This window comes from Euprymna scolopes, chromosome 3 (genome assembly GCF_053919585.1).
Source record: "Euprymna scolopes isolate OS-2025 chromosome 3, ASM5391958v1, whole genome shotgun sequence".
Classification (NCBI taxonomy): Eukaryota; Metazoa; Mollusca; class Cephalopoda; order Sepiida; family Sepiolidae; genus Euprymna; species Euprymna scolopes.
Window position 1 is genome coordinate 118311948 of NC_136484.1, and position 19648 is coordinate 118331595.

Below are 19648 nucleotides of genomic sequence, written 5' to 3' on the forward strand. Positions count from 1 at the left end.
TTCATTACTGTATTAAAATTGTTAAAAAAGAAAATCATAGCAAGGCATAAACATGGAAATGGATACAGAAAATAGCCTTAGAACTAATTCTGGTGGTGATTTTGGTGGGCTGTCGTAAGAAATTGAAAAACAATGGGTGGCAATACAAAAGATCACGTAAATTACGTAAAAATCACGTAAATTACGTAAAAATGACGTAAATTACGTAAAAATCACGTAAATTACGTAAAAATCACGTAAATTACGTAAAAATCACGTAAATTACGTAAAAATGACGTAAATTTAACGATGTTACTGACTGCTACATAGCCATTTCCGACTAGTTCAGAAATCCAGAAGGACTTGCAGAAAGCAGGTATTGAAGTAAGCAAGGACACACTCAAGAGATCATTGAATCGTACAGGCCTGTATTCTAGATCACCGAGAGAGACCCCATTGTAAAATCCTATTATAAATATCAATGTAATCAGCTGACTTCTAGAACAAAGTTATATCATCAGAGGAAACTAAAATTGAGCTTTTCGAAAGAAACATGCACACCCGTGTACGGAGGAACAAGAGTACAGAATTTAATACTGTTCCCACTGTAAAATTTGAAGGTCGAAGATTGATGACTTGGGGTTGTTTTCTGCAAATAAAGTTGGAGGAATGGAAATCATAGAAGAGTAAAACGAATGCAGCAATATACACATCTGTTCAAGAGCGCCGCAGATTTAGGATTGGAGCGTGTTAGAAAACTACTAACGCCTGAAAGTATCCTGTACCTCTATAAAGCCACCATTCGGCCATGTATGGAGTACTGTTGTCACATCTGGGCTGGTGCATTTGCTACTTGTCTCTCACTCCTGGACAGGGTTCAAAGGAGAGTTTCCTACCTGATAGGTCCTGAATTGAATTGTCATCTAGGCTTCAGCCTTTGTCCCACCGACGAAATGTTGCATCCCTCTGCCGGCTCTACAAGTACTTTAATGGTGAATGCTCTGACGAACTACAAGCACTTGTACCCCCTCGACGTGACTACCTCCGACAAACCCGACAAGCAGCTTAGTCCCACTCCTTCACAGTAGAGATCCTAAGGTGTCAGAAAGCCTTCTACTCCAATAGTTTCTTCCCCAGAACTGGGAGACTTTGGAACTCCCTTCCGGGATTCTGCTTTCCCACTGTACTGATATGCAGAAGTTTAAGTGTAATGTAGTTTTGCTACTAATCTCCCTTCATAATGCCTCTGCAGCTTATGTTTCCGATATTAGCCCCCCCCCTCTACATCAAAGTGGCACTGTGCATTGTTGGGGGTGAAAATTGAATTTAATTAAAATAATATGTATATATATATATATATATAAATTTATATATATATAGATAAATATATATATATATATATACATATATATATATATATATATATATATAGTTCTTATATTGCACTATTGAGTTATCTAAATGTGAATCTTACGTTATTTATTCATGTGTAATCAGTGCTCCACGGAGTTAAATTACATACAAATATCAGTTATATATATATATATAGATACATCTACATATACAAACGTAACACACACACACACACACACACACACATATATATATATATATATATGTATGTATATATGTATATATATAGATGGATAACGTGTATTATATATAAATTTTATGTACAGAAAAGCAATACATGGACGCGCGCCATCAAACTTAATTTGACTTATGCCGTAATTAAACTCACATCTAGTCTGCCAGTAATCTGGCGTTTTACGACTGATCTATGACGCATTGCCTGACATTGTTTACGGTTTTTATCACATAAATATTACGTTAAACTTGTTATCTTTATCGGTAGTAACCTTATAGTAAAATACCAACAAAGAAGAAGAAAAACAGCTATGGAAGATACAATTCTCCATTCATCCTCTGTTGAACATTTTAAAAATAGGACGCGGACCCTATTGAGGGATTCGGGAAAGATGCAGTAATTTTGTATTTCTTCTCAAGGATCAATCAACTTGAAGCCAAAGGAATTAAATATATGCAAAAACGTTTGCTTTTCACGGTTTGAGATACTTATTATTAATGATTGTTGTGTAAAATAACACTGAAGATGTAAAATGTGCAGTGTGATTTTTAATAAGTCTTCGATAGTTACATGAGCAGCACAATCACCGATGGACTCTAAACAAAAATCTTCTATTCATAAATTAAAAAAAAAATGGCTGATTGTGAATCTTTTTCAACTTTTACCCTCAATTTTATCTCTTTATACTTAAAATAACAACATTTTTCAATTCATCGTATAAAATCAATCAGTCCTTGTATGACCTGTTTTACTATTAAATAACCCCGAATATGTTGATATGCTTTTAGACAAATAAAACGAATTACACACACGTAATACTTTATTTGATTGTTTCAAACTTGGAAACGTGCGTGTGCGTTCATTGCACATACCGTGAACGTCTTCTTGTTTTCGTCATAATTAGATCCTTGATAAATGTACAAGTCGTAGTCTCAATCATATGGCGTTGTCACTTCTGTAACATAGAATTATCTTTCTAAACCAAAACTCCAGTTTAAAACAAGTAAGAATGTTTCATTTTGAGAGACGTTACTTGTTTTCTTCTAAATGATAACAGGCGTACTGATCAACCGAACGCAATTTATTTAATAGTGGCCCAATTCTATCTGTGAACAACAGTAGTCTAATTAAACATTCTTGTCTACCCAGCTGGATTATATATATATATATATATATATATATATATATATATATATATATATATATATATATATATATATATATATATATATATATATACATGGTGGCCCATAAGTCACTTTACATTTAAAAAATTCAATAACTTTTTTTCTATTAATATCTTTTAATTTCCCTTTTCAGAATTATAAAATAGAAACTATAGAATTTTGTTTTCTTGATAAGTTTACAAGAAAACAACGAGTGATGATAATTGAATTTTACTTGGAAAATGGACGGTCAATTGTTGCAATGCAAAGATATATGCGCCATTTCAATGTTCAATATCCTCTTAAAAGATATGCTATTTAATTTGTTCAACCTCAGTTAGTAAACATGCCAGGGTGTCGGTGGCAAACAAAATGGAGCAACTGCACATACAGATAGAGCAACAATGCAGTTGTTAATTGTGATGTTTCAGAATCGAAAAATCTCTTGAAATTTCGATTTTGAATGGCCTCCACATTCATCTAATTTGACAGAACTAGACTTATGGCTTTGAGGATATCTTAAAGACAAAGTGTATACAAATAAGTCTCTAAGCATCCAAGAACTTAAGGCAAACATACGCAGAAAATTCTTTCCCTACAGCTTCCGATGTTAAGAATTGTCATAAAGAATAGCTTAGAAAGAGTTCGACTTTGCAAAGCCGAGAACAGAGGCTACTTAAGAGACATTATCTTTCGTAATTAAGCCAGAACAAATTTCCACACTAAAAACTGTGTAATAAAAATTATGAATAAAATTGAATTAATTAAATACACTCATTTAAGAAAACGTTATTTGATTTTCAAACTATCAAGTGACTTATATATATATATATATATATATATATATACATATGTATAAGAAATGTAAAAATACCAGCGGTGGTTGACGTTATGTTTTGAGAAAAATAGAAAAACCGAATGAAATTATTAAAATAATCAACGTTTAGTCCTTATTTCAGAGGACATCTTCAGGATATTCTTGCATTTTTACTTCAATACACACACACACACACACACACACATATATATATATATATATATACATATATATATAGTCTTTGAAGTTTTTTAACATTTGAAACTACACAAAAAATTACTTTTTATCATTCGTTAAAAAAAAAAAACACTTAGTCAGTAAGTCATTTAATCACCTGCAATCACTGCATCAACTCTCTCGAATTTACTATAATACCAATTTTTTTTATTTTTCAAGGGATCATCAGTTGTTTACCATGAAACACTGTTTCGGGGATTTAATTTATATATATATATATATATATATATATATATATATATATATATATATATATATATATATATATATATATATATATATATTAGAACGACTAATTGGAATCAGAAATCGGAAAAATCGGACTTTTTTGAGTATTGGAATCGGTATCTAAATCGGAAAAGTTTGTGCCTAATTTCTGATGCCAAAAACGATTTATATTTTATTTGATTTAGTTTTTTTCATCTGCCACTGCTGGAAGTAATAATACAAGAAAAGTATTTATTAATTTAAATTTCTACTAACACTAAAATCTATTTTGGGACGCAGCACACCAGCAAGTTAGGACGCCAGATTTTCAATCCGCCATTTTGCTTCGCACAAAACAGTACGCAAGTGTGCTAAATGTCATTCCGTCATAAAATCAATTTTCTACGTAAAAATGTTATTTGTACATGTTTATCTAGCGAAAAAAACATAAAATTACATACGAAAAACTAAGTTTATTATTTTTTTAAATCCAACAACGGAGTTGAAGTCGATGTTTTGCTCCTAAAACAAAATTAACTTTTTTTTATAAATATCTGTCTGGCGTACAGGGATTTTTTTGTTCTAATGAATAAAGTCTATAAAATTGATATTTTATGAAAATCTTTATACATTTATCTAGCCAATAAACATAAAATTACGTATGAAAAAACACCTTAATTATTTAAATAATTCAACTTCTATTCCAATACACCTAAAAAAGAAATAAAATATGATTCTCTATTTTTTAGGCGATTACATGTAAACAGCTTGAAAAATTTAGTGGTAAAAATAAAATAAAACATTAAACTAAAATTGGACAAATTGTGAAAGAATTGAAAAGAATTGAGTCGAAATGTGTCAAGAGGAAAAAAAGACAGGAAACTGCAAAAGTAATGGCTGGAAATCTTTAACTTGTTATTCCAATGATATTTGATGAGAAAAACCTTACATAAAATGTATCCCATTTCCAGAGTTAGTATTGACTCTCGAGGTCTAATATAGTTTGTTTTTATTAGTTTTTCTGGTAAGCAAAGTAAATATTTTAGAGTTCACATGCCTATTCAATATCATAGATTTTAAAAATCTTTTCGCCCATATTTAATAAACAGCAGTATAATGCCTAATAGAGACTTCACGCTTTAATATAAAAATATTTAAAATGCTTGGATTTTTTTTTACTGGCGCTGCTTTAATCTTAGTATTGTCTGATAACCACATCCTCTGAAATATTCTTTGTTTCCTTATATTTTGTTTGGTTTTGGCACGAGTGAAAAATAAGGCTGAAAATTTCACAAGTTTATCAAAACCTTGCATAGAATATGAAAAGAGAATACATTTACAAGTTTGTTAACTTGAGAAAAAAACTTTTATTTACATTTAAAATACCCTAGACATTTGAGATTCTACTTTTTCATGCATTTCTGCGTGATCACATTAAAAGTTTATTTTAAAATTTAGAATATGAGGTTCAATTGTGCGTATAAATATAATGTAAAAAATGATCCCATTTCCGGCAATTCTAACTTTTTAAGTAGTTAAGTACCTTTTTACCATTAATCCTAAGTCCTATCAGCAAAATCATAAAATCGCATGTAATTGCTTTATTTTTCGTATTATCACCCAAAATTAGGGCTAGTATTAGGAAAGGTGCGTGGCTTTTATAACGTTTAACAATCATATATTTTTATACTAAAGTTTAATTTGGAACATTGACATTCCCAAAATTTAAAACAAATAAAGTTGGTTACATTTCCTGTAAACATTGCCTGATCAATAAAGTGTGGTCATTTTGCATTAAATTATATATGAAACTTATTGATAGGTATTTTATTTTATTTTTACCACTATATCTTTCAAGCTGTTTACATGTAATTGCCTAAAATTGGATGTTTTTCTTTTTAGGTGCATTAGAATAGAAGTTGAATTTTTAAAATAATACACGTTTTTCTGACGTAATTTTATGTCTATTGGCTAAATAGAAAACATTTGAGAAAAAATATACGCAGAAATTACTCGGGAATTGTGTAATAATTTGAAATTTAACAAAATTAAACAACACATCTTTAATAAAATATTCATAAATTTTAAAAGAATCGGAATCGGAATCGGGAATCGTATCGGAATCGAAAATTTAGAACGGAATCGGTAATTGCATTGGAATCGAAAATTTAGAACGGGATCGGTAATTGCATCGGAATCGAGAAAATTTTGAAATCGCCCCATCACTAATTCTAACCATTTATTTCATTTCAGATTGCGATCTGGATTTACATTACGAAAGAAAATGGCTGTGCCCCAGTTCAAATCAATGCTGTATTGCGCTTGTTTGTGCTTCTATTTTTTATTAGTTGTTTCCAAGATATGTCCAAAAAAATGCACATGCAAATACAATAGAGCCACGATTCATGCTTCGTGCAAGATCGATAGCTTAACCTCTATCTATTCTTACGAAATGCTACCTGTGAGAACGAGTTATTTGGAGTTCGTGTGTTTCAACGGCATTCCATTTCCATTGGAACGACGAATGTTTCAGAAACTTTACCATCTTAAACTTATAATATTTCGATACTGTATATTTGCTCCGATAAGCAAACAAGTATTTGAAGGCTTGCCATTCTTGGAGAGTCTTTTAATTTTTAATTCCCGTAATTTATCTTTTCCTCGAAACTTTTTTCATCAGATCCGAAAATTAAAACACTTAATAATCTCCAAAAGTGGTTGGCAGAGCTTCTCATTAGAAGATTTCTGTCTCTTAAACAACATCACGATTTTAGCTTTCTCGATAAATTCTATCAATCAAATTGTGACAAATTCGACATTCTGCCCGGAAAATTCTTTTAGTCATATAAAACAGCTTTTACTAAATAATAATAAGATTCGAATTTTGAGAACAGGGTTTGCGAGAAGATTTCAGAATGTCACGTACCTGACATTCTTAAGCAATCAGATTGAGAAAATCCAAAGCGGTTCACTTGTAGATTTTCCTCATCTAAAATTCTTGGATATTTCACAAAACTACATTCAAGAACTTCCGGATGATTTCTGTACTGGCTGCTCAAAATTGTGGGAACTCCGAATTTACCAAAACCCAATAACTAGACTACCTGCTTCGTTCAGCAAACTTCAGACTTTGAGAAAATTCCTAGCAAATGGCACGTTGTTAAGTAATATTTCTATTGTTGTAAATATGTCAATAGAACACTTAGACGTGCAAAACTGTACTTTGAAAAACATTCCAATTCCTTTTTGTGGAAATAATTCAATTCTTAAAATCGGTGTCCTTAAAAAGAACACAATCCAAGATATTCCAGCAAATACTTTTGAGCAGTGTAGTGATTTAAAATGCCTCGATTTATCAGCTAACTTTATCAAATCTTTGCAGGATACATCTTTTAACGGACTTGAAGGATTGGAGAATTTAGATTTATCCATAAACAATATATCACGTATTGAACAAAGAACATTTCAACGATTAAGATCATTGCGATATTTAAATTTGAGTAACAATCTGCTGAACGAAAAGCCCATATTTCCAAGTGACATAAATATTATTGACTTTGGAAGAAACGAATTACAAAAGGCGCAGTTCTACCCTATTGCTTTGTATAACTTGAAAATTTTGAATTTAGAAATGAACCATATTCAGGAAATCGAGAACGATAACTTCTTGTGTTGCATATCTCTTAGAGAATTAAACTTACAGCAAAATAAGTTAAGGCATATAAAAATATTTGCTTTTCGGAATATGAATTGGCTAAAAGTATTAAGAATTTCGTACAATTATCTCGAAGATATGAATTCTTCTTTGCAAAATTTAACACGCTTGAGAGAACTGAATGCACAACATAATCGACTATCGACGCTACACAAAAATATGTTCCCAGCATTAATTCAAGAAATTAACTTGTCAAATAACAAAATCAAAACCATTAAAAAAGGAACATTCGAAAACTTGAAATATCTAAAAAATGTCGACCTCAGATGGAATGAACTTATCCGGCTCGATTCTTCAAGTATGCGACTAAGTCCAAATGTTATAACAGTCACCAATTTTTCAGTATTTGGTAATCCGTTAAAATGTGATTGTCACTTAGCATCGTTAAAAAATAATTCACTCAATAAATATCCAATATTTTTAGATCTAGCACCGAGTGAATGCCTTCAAGATGATATACATTACTTAGAAGCGACTTCCCTCAACTCCCGCCAACAACAACAGTTTGCATGCGGTTACAAAAGCAATTCTCTCTTCACTTTACCTTTCTCTTGTTACTTAAACTGTCAATGTTGTCTGACAGAAAACTGTCTCTGCCAAAACAAGTGCGCTGCAAGTTGTATCTGTACATTTAGATATGATCTCAAAGAGTTTCGAGTCGATTGTAAGAATAGGAATCTGACTGATGGGACTGACATACCCCAAGCTGCTATTTTGGTCGACCTTAGTGCTAACCAGCTTGGATACTTGACTAACGAATCTTTTAACGGAAAAACTATGGCTGAAATATTGTATTTAAATCATTCGAAAATTACAGGACTCGGGGCAGAGACATTTGTTCGTTTCAACAATCTTAAAGTATTGCATTTAGAATATAATGAGATTAGAATTTTAGACTCGAATGTTTTATTGGGTTTACGAAATCTAACTAAGTTGATTCTCAATCACAACAAAATCGAAAGAATATTGCCAGGAACGTTTAATGTGACACCAAGTTTAGAACGTTTGGATTTGAGCTATAATAGTCTTAAAAAGATTGACAGTGAAACATTTAATACTGATAAGTTGAAATCGATTCTTCTTTTCCATAATCCTTGGTCATGCGAATGTGAAGATGTAAATAGTTTGAACGATATTTTAATTAATCGATTTTCAAACATTGATTATCAAAATATACTTTGTGATCGGAGTGATATTCAAGTTATCAAATATATACGGTTCTGTCGGGACAGGGCATTAAATACAATTCGTCAAACATCAAATATTTTACATGATGTTCACATATACGTTTTATCAATTGGTCTGCCAGTACTCGTAGTCCTAATTGGAACAGTGGCCATTGTCTATGTGTATCGTATAGAAATCCAAATCTTGCTTTTTGTTCGTTTTGGTTGGAGAATTATTAAAAGAAAAAAACAGTTGAATGAAAACGACAAGAAATTCGACGCTTTTGTTTCGTACCATAATTCCCAAGATGCATTTGTGGTCAATGAAATGCTTCCTAATCTCGAAGAAAACACGAATCTTGCCTATAAATTGTGCGTTCACTTTAGAGATTTTCAGGTCGGAGTTTCCATTGTAGATAACATCATTGAAAGTATTGAAAACAGTAAAAGAACGATTCTGTTGTTAACGAATGAGTTCCTCACCAGTGAATGGTGTAGATACGAGTTTCAAGCGGCCCATCTAGAGTCATTATCAAATAAAATGAATAGCCTTATTGTGGTTTTGCTGGAAGATGTTAACCCGGATTTGGTTGATGGTGGATTAAAACTTTACATGAAAACGAAAACCTACTTGAGATATGATGACCCAAGGTTTTGGGACAAACTTCGGTTCACTATGCCCGACATAAAAGAAGAAGAAACTAAACTTTGAATGTAAATATTCCGAACAGATTCGTATACGTTATATGAGGAGTCATAACAATAACCTTCAATATTATGTTAATACGTTAATTAGACGGAATATTAACGTTGTTAATGATTTACGTATGCTTTAAAACGGTAATTCACATGCTCTATAAATATAATAAATGTGTCAAATATAGTGTTCTGTCTCCTTTCTGCTTATCTTTTCGCCTGCCTTTCTGTCTATTTATTTATCTATCACTTCCCCGATCGCGGTATTACTCTATGTAGCTGTATGTCACTTTATCGCATTTGGTATCATGTTATTTTTCTATCTCTCTCTGTTTCTGTCTCTTTAGCAGCATATGTCTTTCTATCGCTGTCTTTTTGCTACGCATATTTACCCCAAATAAGTCAAATTTCCTCCGAGGCGTAAAGCTCTACTGTCGATTAAAGACAGTCAATGTAGGAAGTTTAACAGTCATATGCCTGTTCATATCATACTTAAACTTATGCTTCTTAGCAGAGCTGCTGAAGCAGGGGAACAGAGAGGGAACTCCAAAGTCTAGAAATCAGAGGGAAGAAGCAGAGTAGAAGGCTCGTTGGTAATGGGGAATGTCTAGATTGAAAGCTTGAAATGTTACTTTTTTCTGATCAGTCTTAGATACTGACGTCGAGGACCGATTAATGTTACGAGTTCATCAGAACATACTCCATTAAAGTACTTGGATGCAACATTGTGACGATTGTACAGGAGATGGAATTTATTTCGCATTGTAGGATCTATTAGATTCGAAACTTTTTAAAAACATTGTCCGATATAAAAATACTATTAATTGATGAACTGTACCATATGCAGTAATCGTCTCTTTCTTTCTCCTACTTGTTCTTTCTTCTCTCTTTTTTCTTTTCGATCGATCACCCCACTGCTCACTTCCGTTTTATTTATCCTTGTCTTTGCTTCCCGCCCTTTCTCTTTATCATTGTGACCCTCTCTTTTTCTCGCGATTAATTTCTTTCTGTTTCTGCACTATCAATCTATATTTCTCGATCTCATCTCATTCTCTGTATTTTTCCTTTCCCATTTCGTCAATCGCTGTAATATTTCCTGTTCCATTAGAATATGATTAAACCGATTGATATTTATTATAAAATATCTTTTATCCACGTATTCTTTTGTATCTATAAACGACAAGTATTTTAAATAATAAAGTTTTATCGCCTCTGCGTAACCTACATGTTTCGTATATCATCTCTATATTAATAAAGTAACCGCATGAATTCCCCTCTGGCAAAATTTATTGTAGGTTCGCAACAACGAATGCCACATACAAATTCAATACATCTAATCTAATACCCAGTATTTTATGTAGCTTTCAAACACTTTTACAGACACATTCGATCCTGATAATAAAATACTACATTGCCTAATAGGAGGAACACCATACCAATCGCAACATCGTTAGCGGAAGGCGTACCCATTTTCCCCTTAAAATATTTAGACCTACTGTTGATCTCAGGAGGAAGTCTACACTTTCAAAAGAATCTACGTTTACACCACCCGTAACTGGCTCATATATACACATATACACTTATAACTTTCCCATAGTGGATTAAAAAAATAATATGGTCTGCCTCGGGAAAGTCCGCTGCCTTTTATTGAATGTCCGCTAATTCGCTAATTCTGGAATTAGATCATTCAAAACGAACACTTCGAAACATTACAATGGCGTCACTATGACAAATACTTCTACGCACAGCATCATTAGCAGTTAATACACACTTAATTTCCAACATATAAAAACGGCGAACTAATAATCCATCTCTTTTACGTAACTAATGATAGTTAAGCTTCTCTGCTAAGACTAAAACATCCACAAACATACGTATAGTATCTAGTAATAAATGTATATTCTACATTCCTCTTTCTTTCTTTCTTCGTGTTCGTCGCCGTGAAATGTAAACAACGTACTAGTAGTTGTTGACCGATGTTATATCAATGTTTGCTCATTTTCCCCTGTACACATCTTATTTTACACATTAACTAATTTATTAGGATAAAATTTTATTTTCTCATTCTGATCGCCTGCAAGAGGAGGACAATGTTTGCATAAAACATAAATGCTGCGGTTTGATAAATAATGTTCACTTATATTTTTATTTTTAAAGGGTGACCCCTCCCCCCAAAAAAAAACAAAAAAACAAAACAAAAGCTAAATGGAGCCCATCTAGAACATATGCTGTAGAACGGAGAAAAAAAGCCAAAGACTCTTGTGTTTTGATGTGATGCTTTGAATATAATAAACTAGTTATGACCAAAGTTTCATTTCATTCGGACAAAACACTAAGAAACGGGGCCTAATTAGAGTTGGGCCATTTTTTTTGGGGGGGGGGGTCACCCTGTATATTTATAATTTTCCTCTTTGGACAATAATGATATTCTTTTTGGACTTATGCATTTACTGAAGCGTACTGAAATAATCATGTAATTATTTAGAAACATATTACAAACGTGAGAAGGGGATAGTGTTTTGCAACTATTGCATACTTTCACCTAACAAATTAATGACAGATGCTGTAAAAACACTTCAGTACAAGATGCAATAGTACTAAAAATACAAACATAATAACCGCTCAAATACATAAATTTGACTACTGGTAACCTTGAAATTACCCTAATATTTCATTAATATAATAATTTTAAGCGATTATCAAGACTTTAAAGAGGTTTTATATGTATTTTAGAATAACTGCATCATGTGTAGAACGTGATTTAATTTTATATGTTTGTACGATTATCAAGCGTTAAAAGACGTTATGTATATATTTTTGATTATGTATGTTAACATGCTAAATTGTTAAAAATAAGTTACTTAAAATTTCGATTTATTCGATTTTATTTTATTTGTCCAAGGAACCTAAAATTTCAAGTGTCTAGACCAAAAATTGTCGGAGGAGTTTAGTAGAGTTCTCAAAGGTCAAATCGTTGAACTTTGACCTCTTCCCAGACAAATTTCAGGCCGAAAACAGATCACATGGATTTTCCCAAATCTCAGTACCCTGTATATCAAATTTCGAGTCTGTAGACTGAAAATTGACAGAGTTATTGTGTAGGGAAATGTACACAGACAGACAGACACAGATACAGACGCACAGACACGTTCACTTTTATAGATATATAGACTAGCATGGGTGCCCGGCGTTGCCCGAGTGTGAGGTGTGTGCTGAGCAAAAAACAAAAAAACAAACAAAAAACAAAAAAGGTCAATTTTTTAAACTTTGGCCCATATTATTACCCCTTAACATTTATTGTTTAGGGCTCTAATAAAGTTATTAAGTTAGATCCATGTCCAAGTAACCTATATCTAAAATTTCAAGTGTTTGGACACGAAATTGTCGGAGGAGTTCGGTAGAGTTCTCAAAGGTCAAATCGTTGAACTTTGACCTCTTAACAGCACAATTTCTAGGCCGAAAATCAATCACAAAGATTTTCCCAAATCTCATTACCCTGTATATTAAATTTTGAGTCTGTAGATTAAAAATTGAAAGAGTTATTGCGTAGGGAAATGTACACAGACAGATGCACATACAGACACGCAGACAGATACACAGACACGTTCAATTTTATAGATATACAGATAGATAGATTTGTTTAACAAAAATATATACGCATACATAGATAAATATATAGAAACAATTTTGTGTTTACTATAAACTTTTTCGCAAATAAAGGGTAACCCAAAAAAAACCCAGAGGACATTCAATTGGTTTTCTGAGCATTTTACGGACAACGGAGAAAAAAAAAGACCAAAACTCTAGTGTTTTGATGTGATGTTTGGAATATAATAAACTAGTTATGACCAAAGTTTCATTTCATTCGGACAAAACCGTAAGAAACGGCCTAATTAGAGTTAGGCCCGTTTTTATTGGGTCGCCCTGTATTATACGAGTAAACATAATGCAGAATATCTGCATGAATATAATTACAGGTAATAATTAACTAAAGATGACTGTCCCATTAAAAAACCGAAGCAACTAATAGGGAATTAATTAGAATGAATGTTAAAAAAAAATATTCAAATTAGCTAGATCGTTTGCTAGTGAATAAATAGAAAAGATGATTTTTAATATGATATCGATACACACAAAAGAAAATCGAATTTATAAGAGTATATATATATATATATATATATATATATATATATATATATATATATATATATATATACCTGTTCACAAACACTTTTCGATGAAAAAGCGAGAACCCCGAATTAGAATCGACAACGCACAACAACAGACCCAAAGTGGGTTTCGATGTACGGCATCTAACCAGTGACGTGCTCAGACATAGGCGCGAACCCAGGTCGTCGCACGCATGAAGTGTGCAATACTGACGACCTAAACATATGGATCACGGCGTAATCTATTGGCTATGCCTCGAATTTTTAAATTCAATCTAGTTCTACATTCTACTATGTGACAAGTCACGCGTCATATACAGCTAAGATAGTTACTGCTGGTATGCAGGCGGTAGATATCACATCTATGAACATTAACTGAAATTAGCAGACTCCACCGAGACGTGAAAATGAAAAAAACTGAGATGTAAAAATGGCAACTATTGAAGGGTTAGTTTCATGAACGACATTTTTATTGAAATTTATTGTATGGATTTGCCAAGCCTCCTTACCCTTAAATCGTTTAAGCCGATTGAAATCTTGTAAAGAATTATCTCTTACGTAGATATACAAGTATCATATTTTTATTGCTTGAATCGATTTCGTTATTTTATTTATTGAGCTTTTTTTAATTAATTATTTAATTGTTAATAAGCGGATATTAAGATATAAAAAAACTGCTTCAAGTATTTTTAATAAGCACACATTTAAATTATTTTCCTGTGATGATTCTATTATTTTGTCATTTTTGTATCGTTATTTATGTTTTATTTCATTTTATCCACACGACATATTTCGTTAATAAGCGCAAATGTCCGTCAATATATATATATATATATATATATATATATATATATATATATATATATATATATATATATATATATATATATATATATATAGTCGACATACATTTCTGTTTCCTTGTATCAGAACTCATCAGTGCCGCTAGACTAGAATCTCTCCCAATTCGGGGATTGAACCTAGAACCATCGCCTAAAAAGTGGGGGGGGGCGCGTGTGCGCGCGTATGTGTATGTGTGTGTGAAAAATAGCAAAAGAGAAATATAAATTAAACATAGGAATAAATATTAAAAAAGAGATTTACTGGTTTCATTTGGATCAGTATTTTTTTCATTGAGACAATCGCTGAGCAATACAAAACTGCTAAAACTCTCGGTTTCATGATTTATATTCCCTGTTTATTTTGTTTGTCTTTTTATCTTTTTTTCATACATCCAGTTTTAGCATTGCATTTGATGATAATTTTTGAATTTTATTTTCATATATAATATATATATACATATGTGTGTATGTGTGTGTGTGTGTGCGTACGTGTGTGTAAATATATATGTGTCTATGAGCCAAATCTATAGTTTTATACTTTGAATAAGATATCTTATATATACATATATATGCTTATTTTTTTGCAGATAAGCTGTCAACGTCATATCATGGAAGCATTTCATGTATTATTTATTGCCAACTTTCTCTTCGTACCCCTTGTTCTTCACTCTGTCCTGTGTATCCGTTTAAAATGTCCAGAACAATGTGAATGCAGGGAAGAATCCGTACCGAAACTGGGCATATCTGCATTGACCACCTACTGCGATGTGAACGCCATGAAATCGGCCAGAAGCTGGACAGAAAAGACGTCTGTCTTGGTCGTAAATTGCAAAGGAGATAGCTTTGATCCGTCCTCGCTAGAACCTCAGCTGTTTCAGAAATTGTACGCCTTGACATCACTCATCTTTTCGCAATGTGATTTTCATCATCAAAATAAAGAATATTCCACTAACTTCAACTATTCGGAAGAGCTTTACATTTCAGAAGCCGTTAATTTCAAACTTCACCTCGCGATGTTCCAGCTCTTCGGACATGTGCGTTCATTGAAAATTGTCAAGAGCAATTGGACACGTTCATCACACGATAGTTTGTGCGTCCTGAAAGACATCAGGAAATTATTTCTTATTCGAAATGGAATTCGGAATTTCTATGAAATTTTAGAACTCTGCTCACAAAATCAGTCTGTTTTCAATCAGTTAACAGATTTTACTTGTGATTTTAATGAAATTGAAATCATAACATCCGGATCTTTTAAAACGTTTCAAAATCTTCGCTCTCTTACACTCACGGGAAACAAAATCGAGGCAATTCAAAATGGTTCTATAGTGAATCTTCCTCAACTTAAAGTTTTAGACATTTCGCAAAATTATCTTCAAACACTTCCTAATGATTTTGGATCTAATTGTCCGCAACTGGAATACCTGAAACTGTCAAATAATCCAATAAAAGAAATTCCACATACGATTATGAAACGTTTCTCGAATCTCACATTGGTCCACGCCACAAACACTTTATTAGGCAATATATCGTCATTCATAAGCATGCCTTTAAAGTTTCTTGATGCTCGTAACATCAGTCTAAGATGGATTTTCTCTCCTCTCTGTGGTAATTACTCTCATCTTCAGGGATTGATTTTAGGGCAAAATCAAATCCGTGTTATTCCAACGGACGTTTTTGCCCAATGCAGTTTTTTGAGTCTTCTCGATTTGTCGAATAACAATATTGCGAATCTGCATCGAAAATCGTTTCATGGACTAAAGTCATTGACAACTTTATACTTAGATATGAATAAAATCGACTTCATTTCACACAGAACGTTTACATCGTTATCCAACCTACTACGGTTAAATTTGAGTTCGAATTTGTTGAAAGCTATGCCAGCATTACCGAAAAGTCTATTCGAAATCGACTTATCTAAAAATAAAATAAAGTATATTGTATTTGATTTTGATACGCAGTACCATATGAAGACGTTGAATTTAGGTTACAACAGAATACAAACACTAGAGAATTACAGATTTCTTAAGTGCCATGCTCTTTCAAGCCTTCAACTAAACAACAATATGATAAAAACTTTACAGCAGTTCGCCTTTTATGGATTAACCCATCTAAATAAACTCGACATTACGTACAATAAGATCGAAAATGTCAATACTGTTCTGAGATTTTGTGTTAATCTGAGAGAATTACATGCAAAACACAATTTTCTTTCGATTTTAAACGAAAATATGTTCCCCGAATCAATTCAAGAAATTAACTTGTCGAATAACAAAATAACGACAATAGAAGAAGGGACATTCGAAAACTTGAAATATCTAAAAAATGTCGACCTCAGATGGAATGAACTTGTCCGGCTCGATTCTTCAAGTATGCGAATTAATCCCAATATTATGACAGTCACCAATTTTACAGTATTTGGTAATCCATTAAAATGTGATTGTCACTTAGCATCGTTAAAAAATAATTCACTCAATAAATATCCAATATTTTTAGATCTAGCACCGAGTGAATGCCTTCAGGATGATATACATTACTTAGAAGCGACTTCTCCCAACTCCCGCCAACAACAACAGTTTGCATGCGGTTACAAAAGCAATTCTCTCTTCACTTTACCTTTCTCTTGTTACTTAAACTGTCAATGTTGTCTGACAGAAAACTGTCTCTGCCAAAACAAGTGCGCTGCAAGTTGTATCTGCAAATTTAGATATGATCTCAAAGAGTTTCGTGTCGATTGTAAGAATAGGAATCTGACTGATGGAACTGATATACCTCAAGCTGCTATTTTGGTCGACCTTAGTGCTAACAAATTTGGATACTTGACTAACGAATCTTTTATCAGGCCAACTATGGCTGAAATATTGTATTTAAATCATTCAAAAATAACAGGAATTGGTGCAGAGACATTCGTTCGTTTCAACAATCTTAAAGTATTGTATTTAGACTATAATGAGATCAGGATTTTAGACTCAAGTGTTTTGCTGGGTTTAAGAAATCTGACCAAGTTGATCCTCAATCACAACAATATCGAAAGAATATTGCCAGGAACGTTTAATGTGACACCAAGTTTAGAACTTTTAGATTTGAGCCACAATAGTCTTAAAAAGATTGACAGTGAAACATTTAATATTGATAAGTTGAAATCGATTCTTCTTTTTGATAATCCTTGGTCATGCGAATGTGAAGATATAAATAGTTTGAGCGATATTTTAATTAATCGACTTTCACAAATCTATTCTCAAAATATTTTCTGCAATCACTCTGAAATTACGGTTATCCAGGCTGATATACGTTTCTGTAGGAACAAATCTCTCAACGAAATTTCGCCAGTGTTGCCCAGAAAAAAGCCGGTTTCCGTCTATAGTTCTTCGATTAGTCTTGTATTTATTTTACTTGTATTTATGTTTGGTGCTTTCTTATATCTGCATCGTATAGAAATCCAAATCTTGCTTTTCGTTCGTTTTGGTTGGCGTATTCTTTCGAGGAAAAACCAGTTGGACGAAAAGGATAAGAAATACGATGCGTTTGTTTCGTACCATAATTCCCAGGATGCATTTGTGGTCAATGAAATGCTTCCGCGTTTAGAGAAAAACACGAGTCCAGCTTATAAATTGTGCGTCCACTTTAGAGATTTTCCAGTCGGAGCTCCCATTGTAGATAATATCATTGAAAGTATTGAAAACAGTAAAAGAACGATTCTGTTGTTAACGAATGAGTTCCTCACCAGTGAATGGTGTAGATACGAGTTTCAAGCGGCCCACCTAGAGTCATTATCAAATAAATTAAACAGCGTTATTGTGGTTTTGCTGGAAGATGTTAACCCGGATTTGGTTGATGGTGGATTAAAACTTTACATGAAGACAAGAACTTATCTAAGATACGATGACCCACGGTTTTGGGACAAACTTCTATTTGCTTTGCCAGAGAACAAAGAAACTTAACTATGAATGCAATGCTACGAACTAATATTAACATTATTATTTATGTATTCTTTGTACCGATATCTATCACCTGCTCTATAAATACAGTAAGTACGACAGAAATACCTTTCTGGCTCTTTTTCTGCTTTTCTCTCTGTCTATTTGCTATTCCTATCTCCTTTTTCTCTCTTATATATTTCAGTGTCTATCGCCCGTTGACGTGATTTCTCGCGTAAAAAAATTAATGAAGGAACAGTTCGATTTTGACCAAATCTCACACTCTAATACAGCTTTATATCACAAGTGAATTTATCACCACACAAATAAAAGGGCTCGGCATATACAATCAACAATAGTTTCTTTGATAAGATAATGGCGCGTTTAATATAGATGTTTATGTTTAGAGCACAATTGAACAATGATACTTGACTTTTGTATTTTAAACTTTAATTCAAAGCAATTTAAAATAATTCATAAAATAAAGCGTAGAGTCCTTACAGTGTAATGTAGACAACAATGTATTGTGCACTAAGTCACCGTGGTCAGGCATGTGAAGCTACCTCCCAGTGCACCGTTGTAGGTCTCCGACTAGAATAGACAATAAATCCCTTCGATTGAAAAAATGGGCAATTTCACACCGATTTCGATGACAATAAAACTATTGGATATGTGGAGCATTCGTTGAACCATAAGTTAAACTCGAACAACTTTGGGCTTCCTTGAGAGTATATTTTCTTTGTTCTCTCGAAACAATAACATCTGTTTTGAAATTAAAATATTTAGTTATTTAAAAAATCCATTGTTTGCTACTTCAATACACATAGTCTGCGATCCATGATGTTATAACCGATGATGGTAAGGTTAGTATTTATTAGATGAACTATTTGGAAACATCCCAAATATTTTCATAAACGTTGTACAGTTTTAAGTAACTGCTGCTCTTGATTCCGAAGAAATATACATTTAGTCTTATTTTTAGTAGCATACCAGCTGTTCAGTCCACCTTTGCTCGGGTCCTATGTACTGTTCATAACTTTATGTGCATATATATATATATATATATATATATATATATATTTCATAAAACTTAAATATTGCAATTAGGAAGGGAAGACTTTTTATGATTCATGATTAAAAGTAAATTTGTAT

At 32.6% G+C, this 19648-nt stretch overlaps 1 protein-coding gene across 1 annotated transcript; it reads left to right on the plus strand.

Moving 5' to 3' along the window:
* The first annotated feature begins 4799 nt into the window (after nt 1-4799).
* LOC145262299 (uncharacterized) lies at nt 4800-19446 on the plus strand. The gene is made up of 2 exons (XM_080119814.1): nt 4800-9581; nt 15170-19446. The coding sequence occupies exons 1-2, from the start codon at nt 6279-6281 to the stop codon at nt 18518-18520; spliced, it is 6654 nt and encodes a 2217-aa protein (XP_079975940.1). The 5' UTR covers nt 4800-6278; the 3' UTR covers nt 18521-19446.
* The last annotated feature ends 202 nt before the right edge of the window (nt 19447-19648 follow it).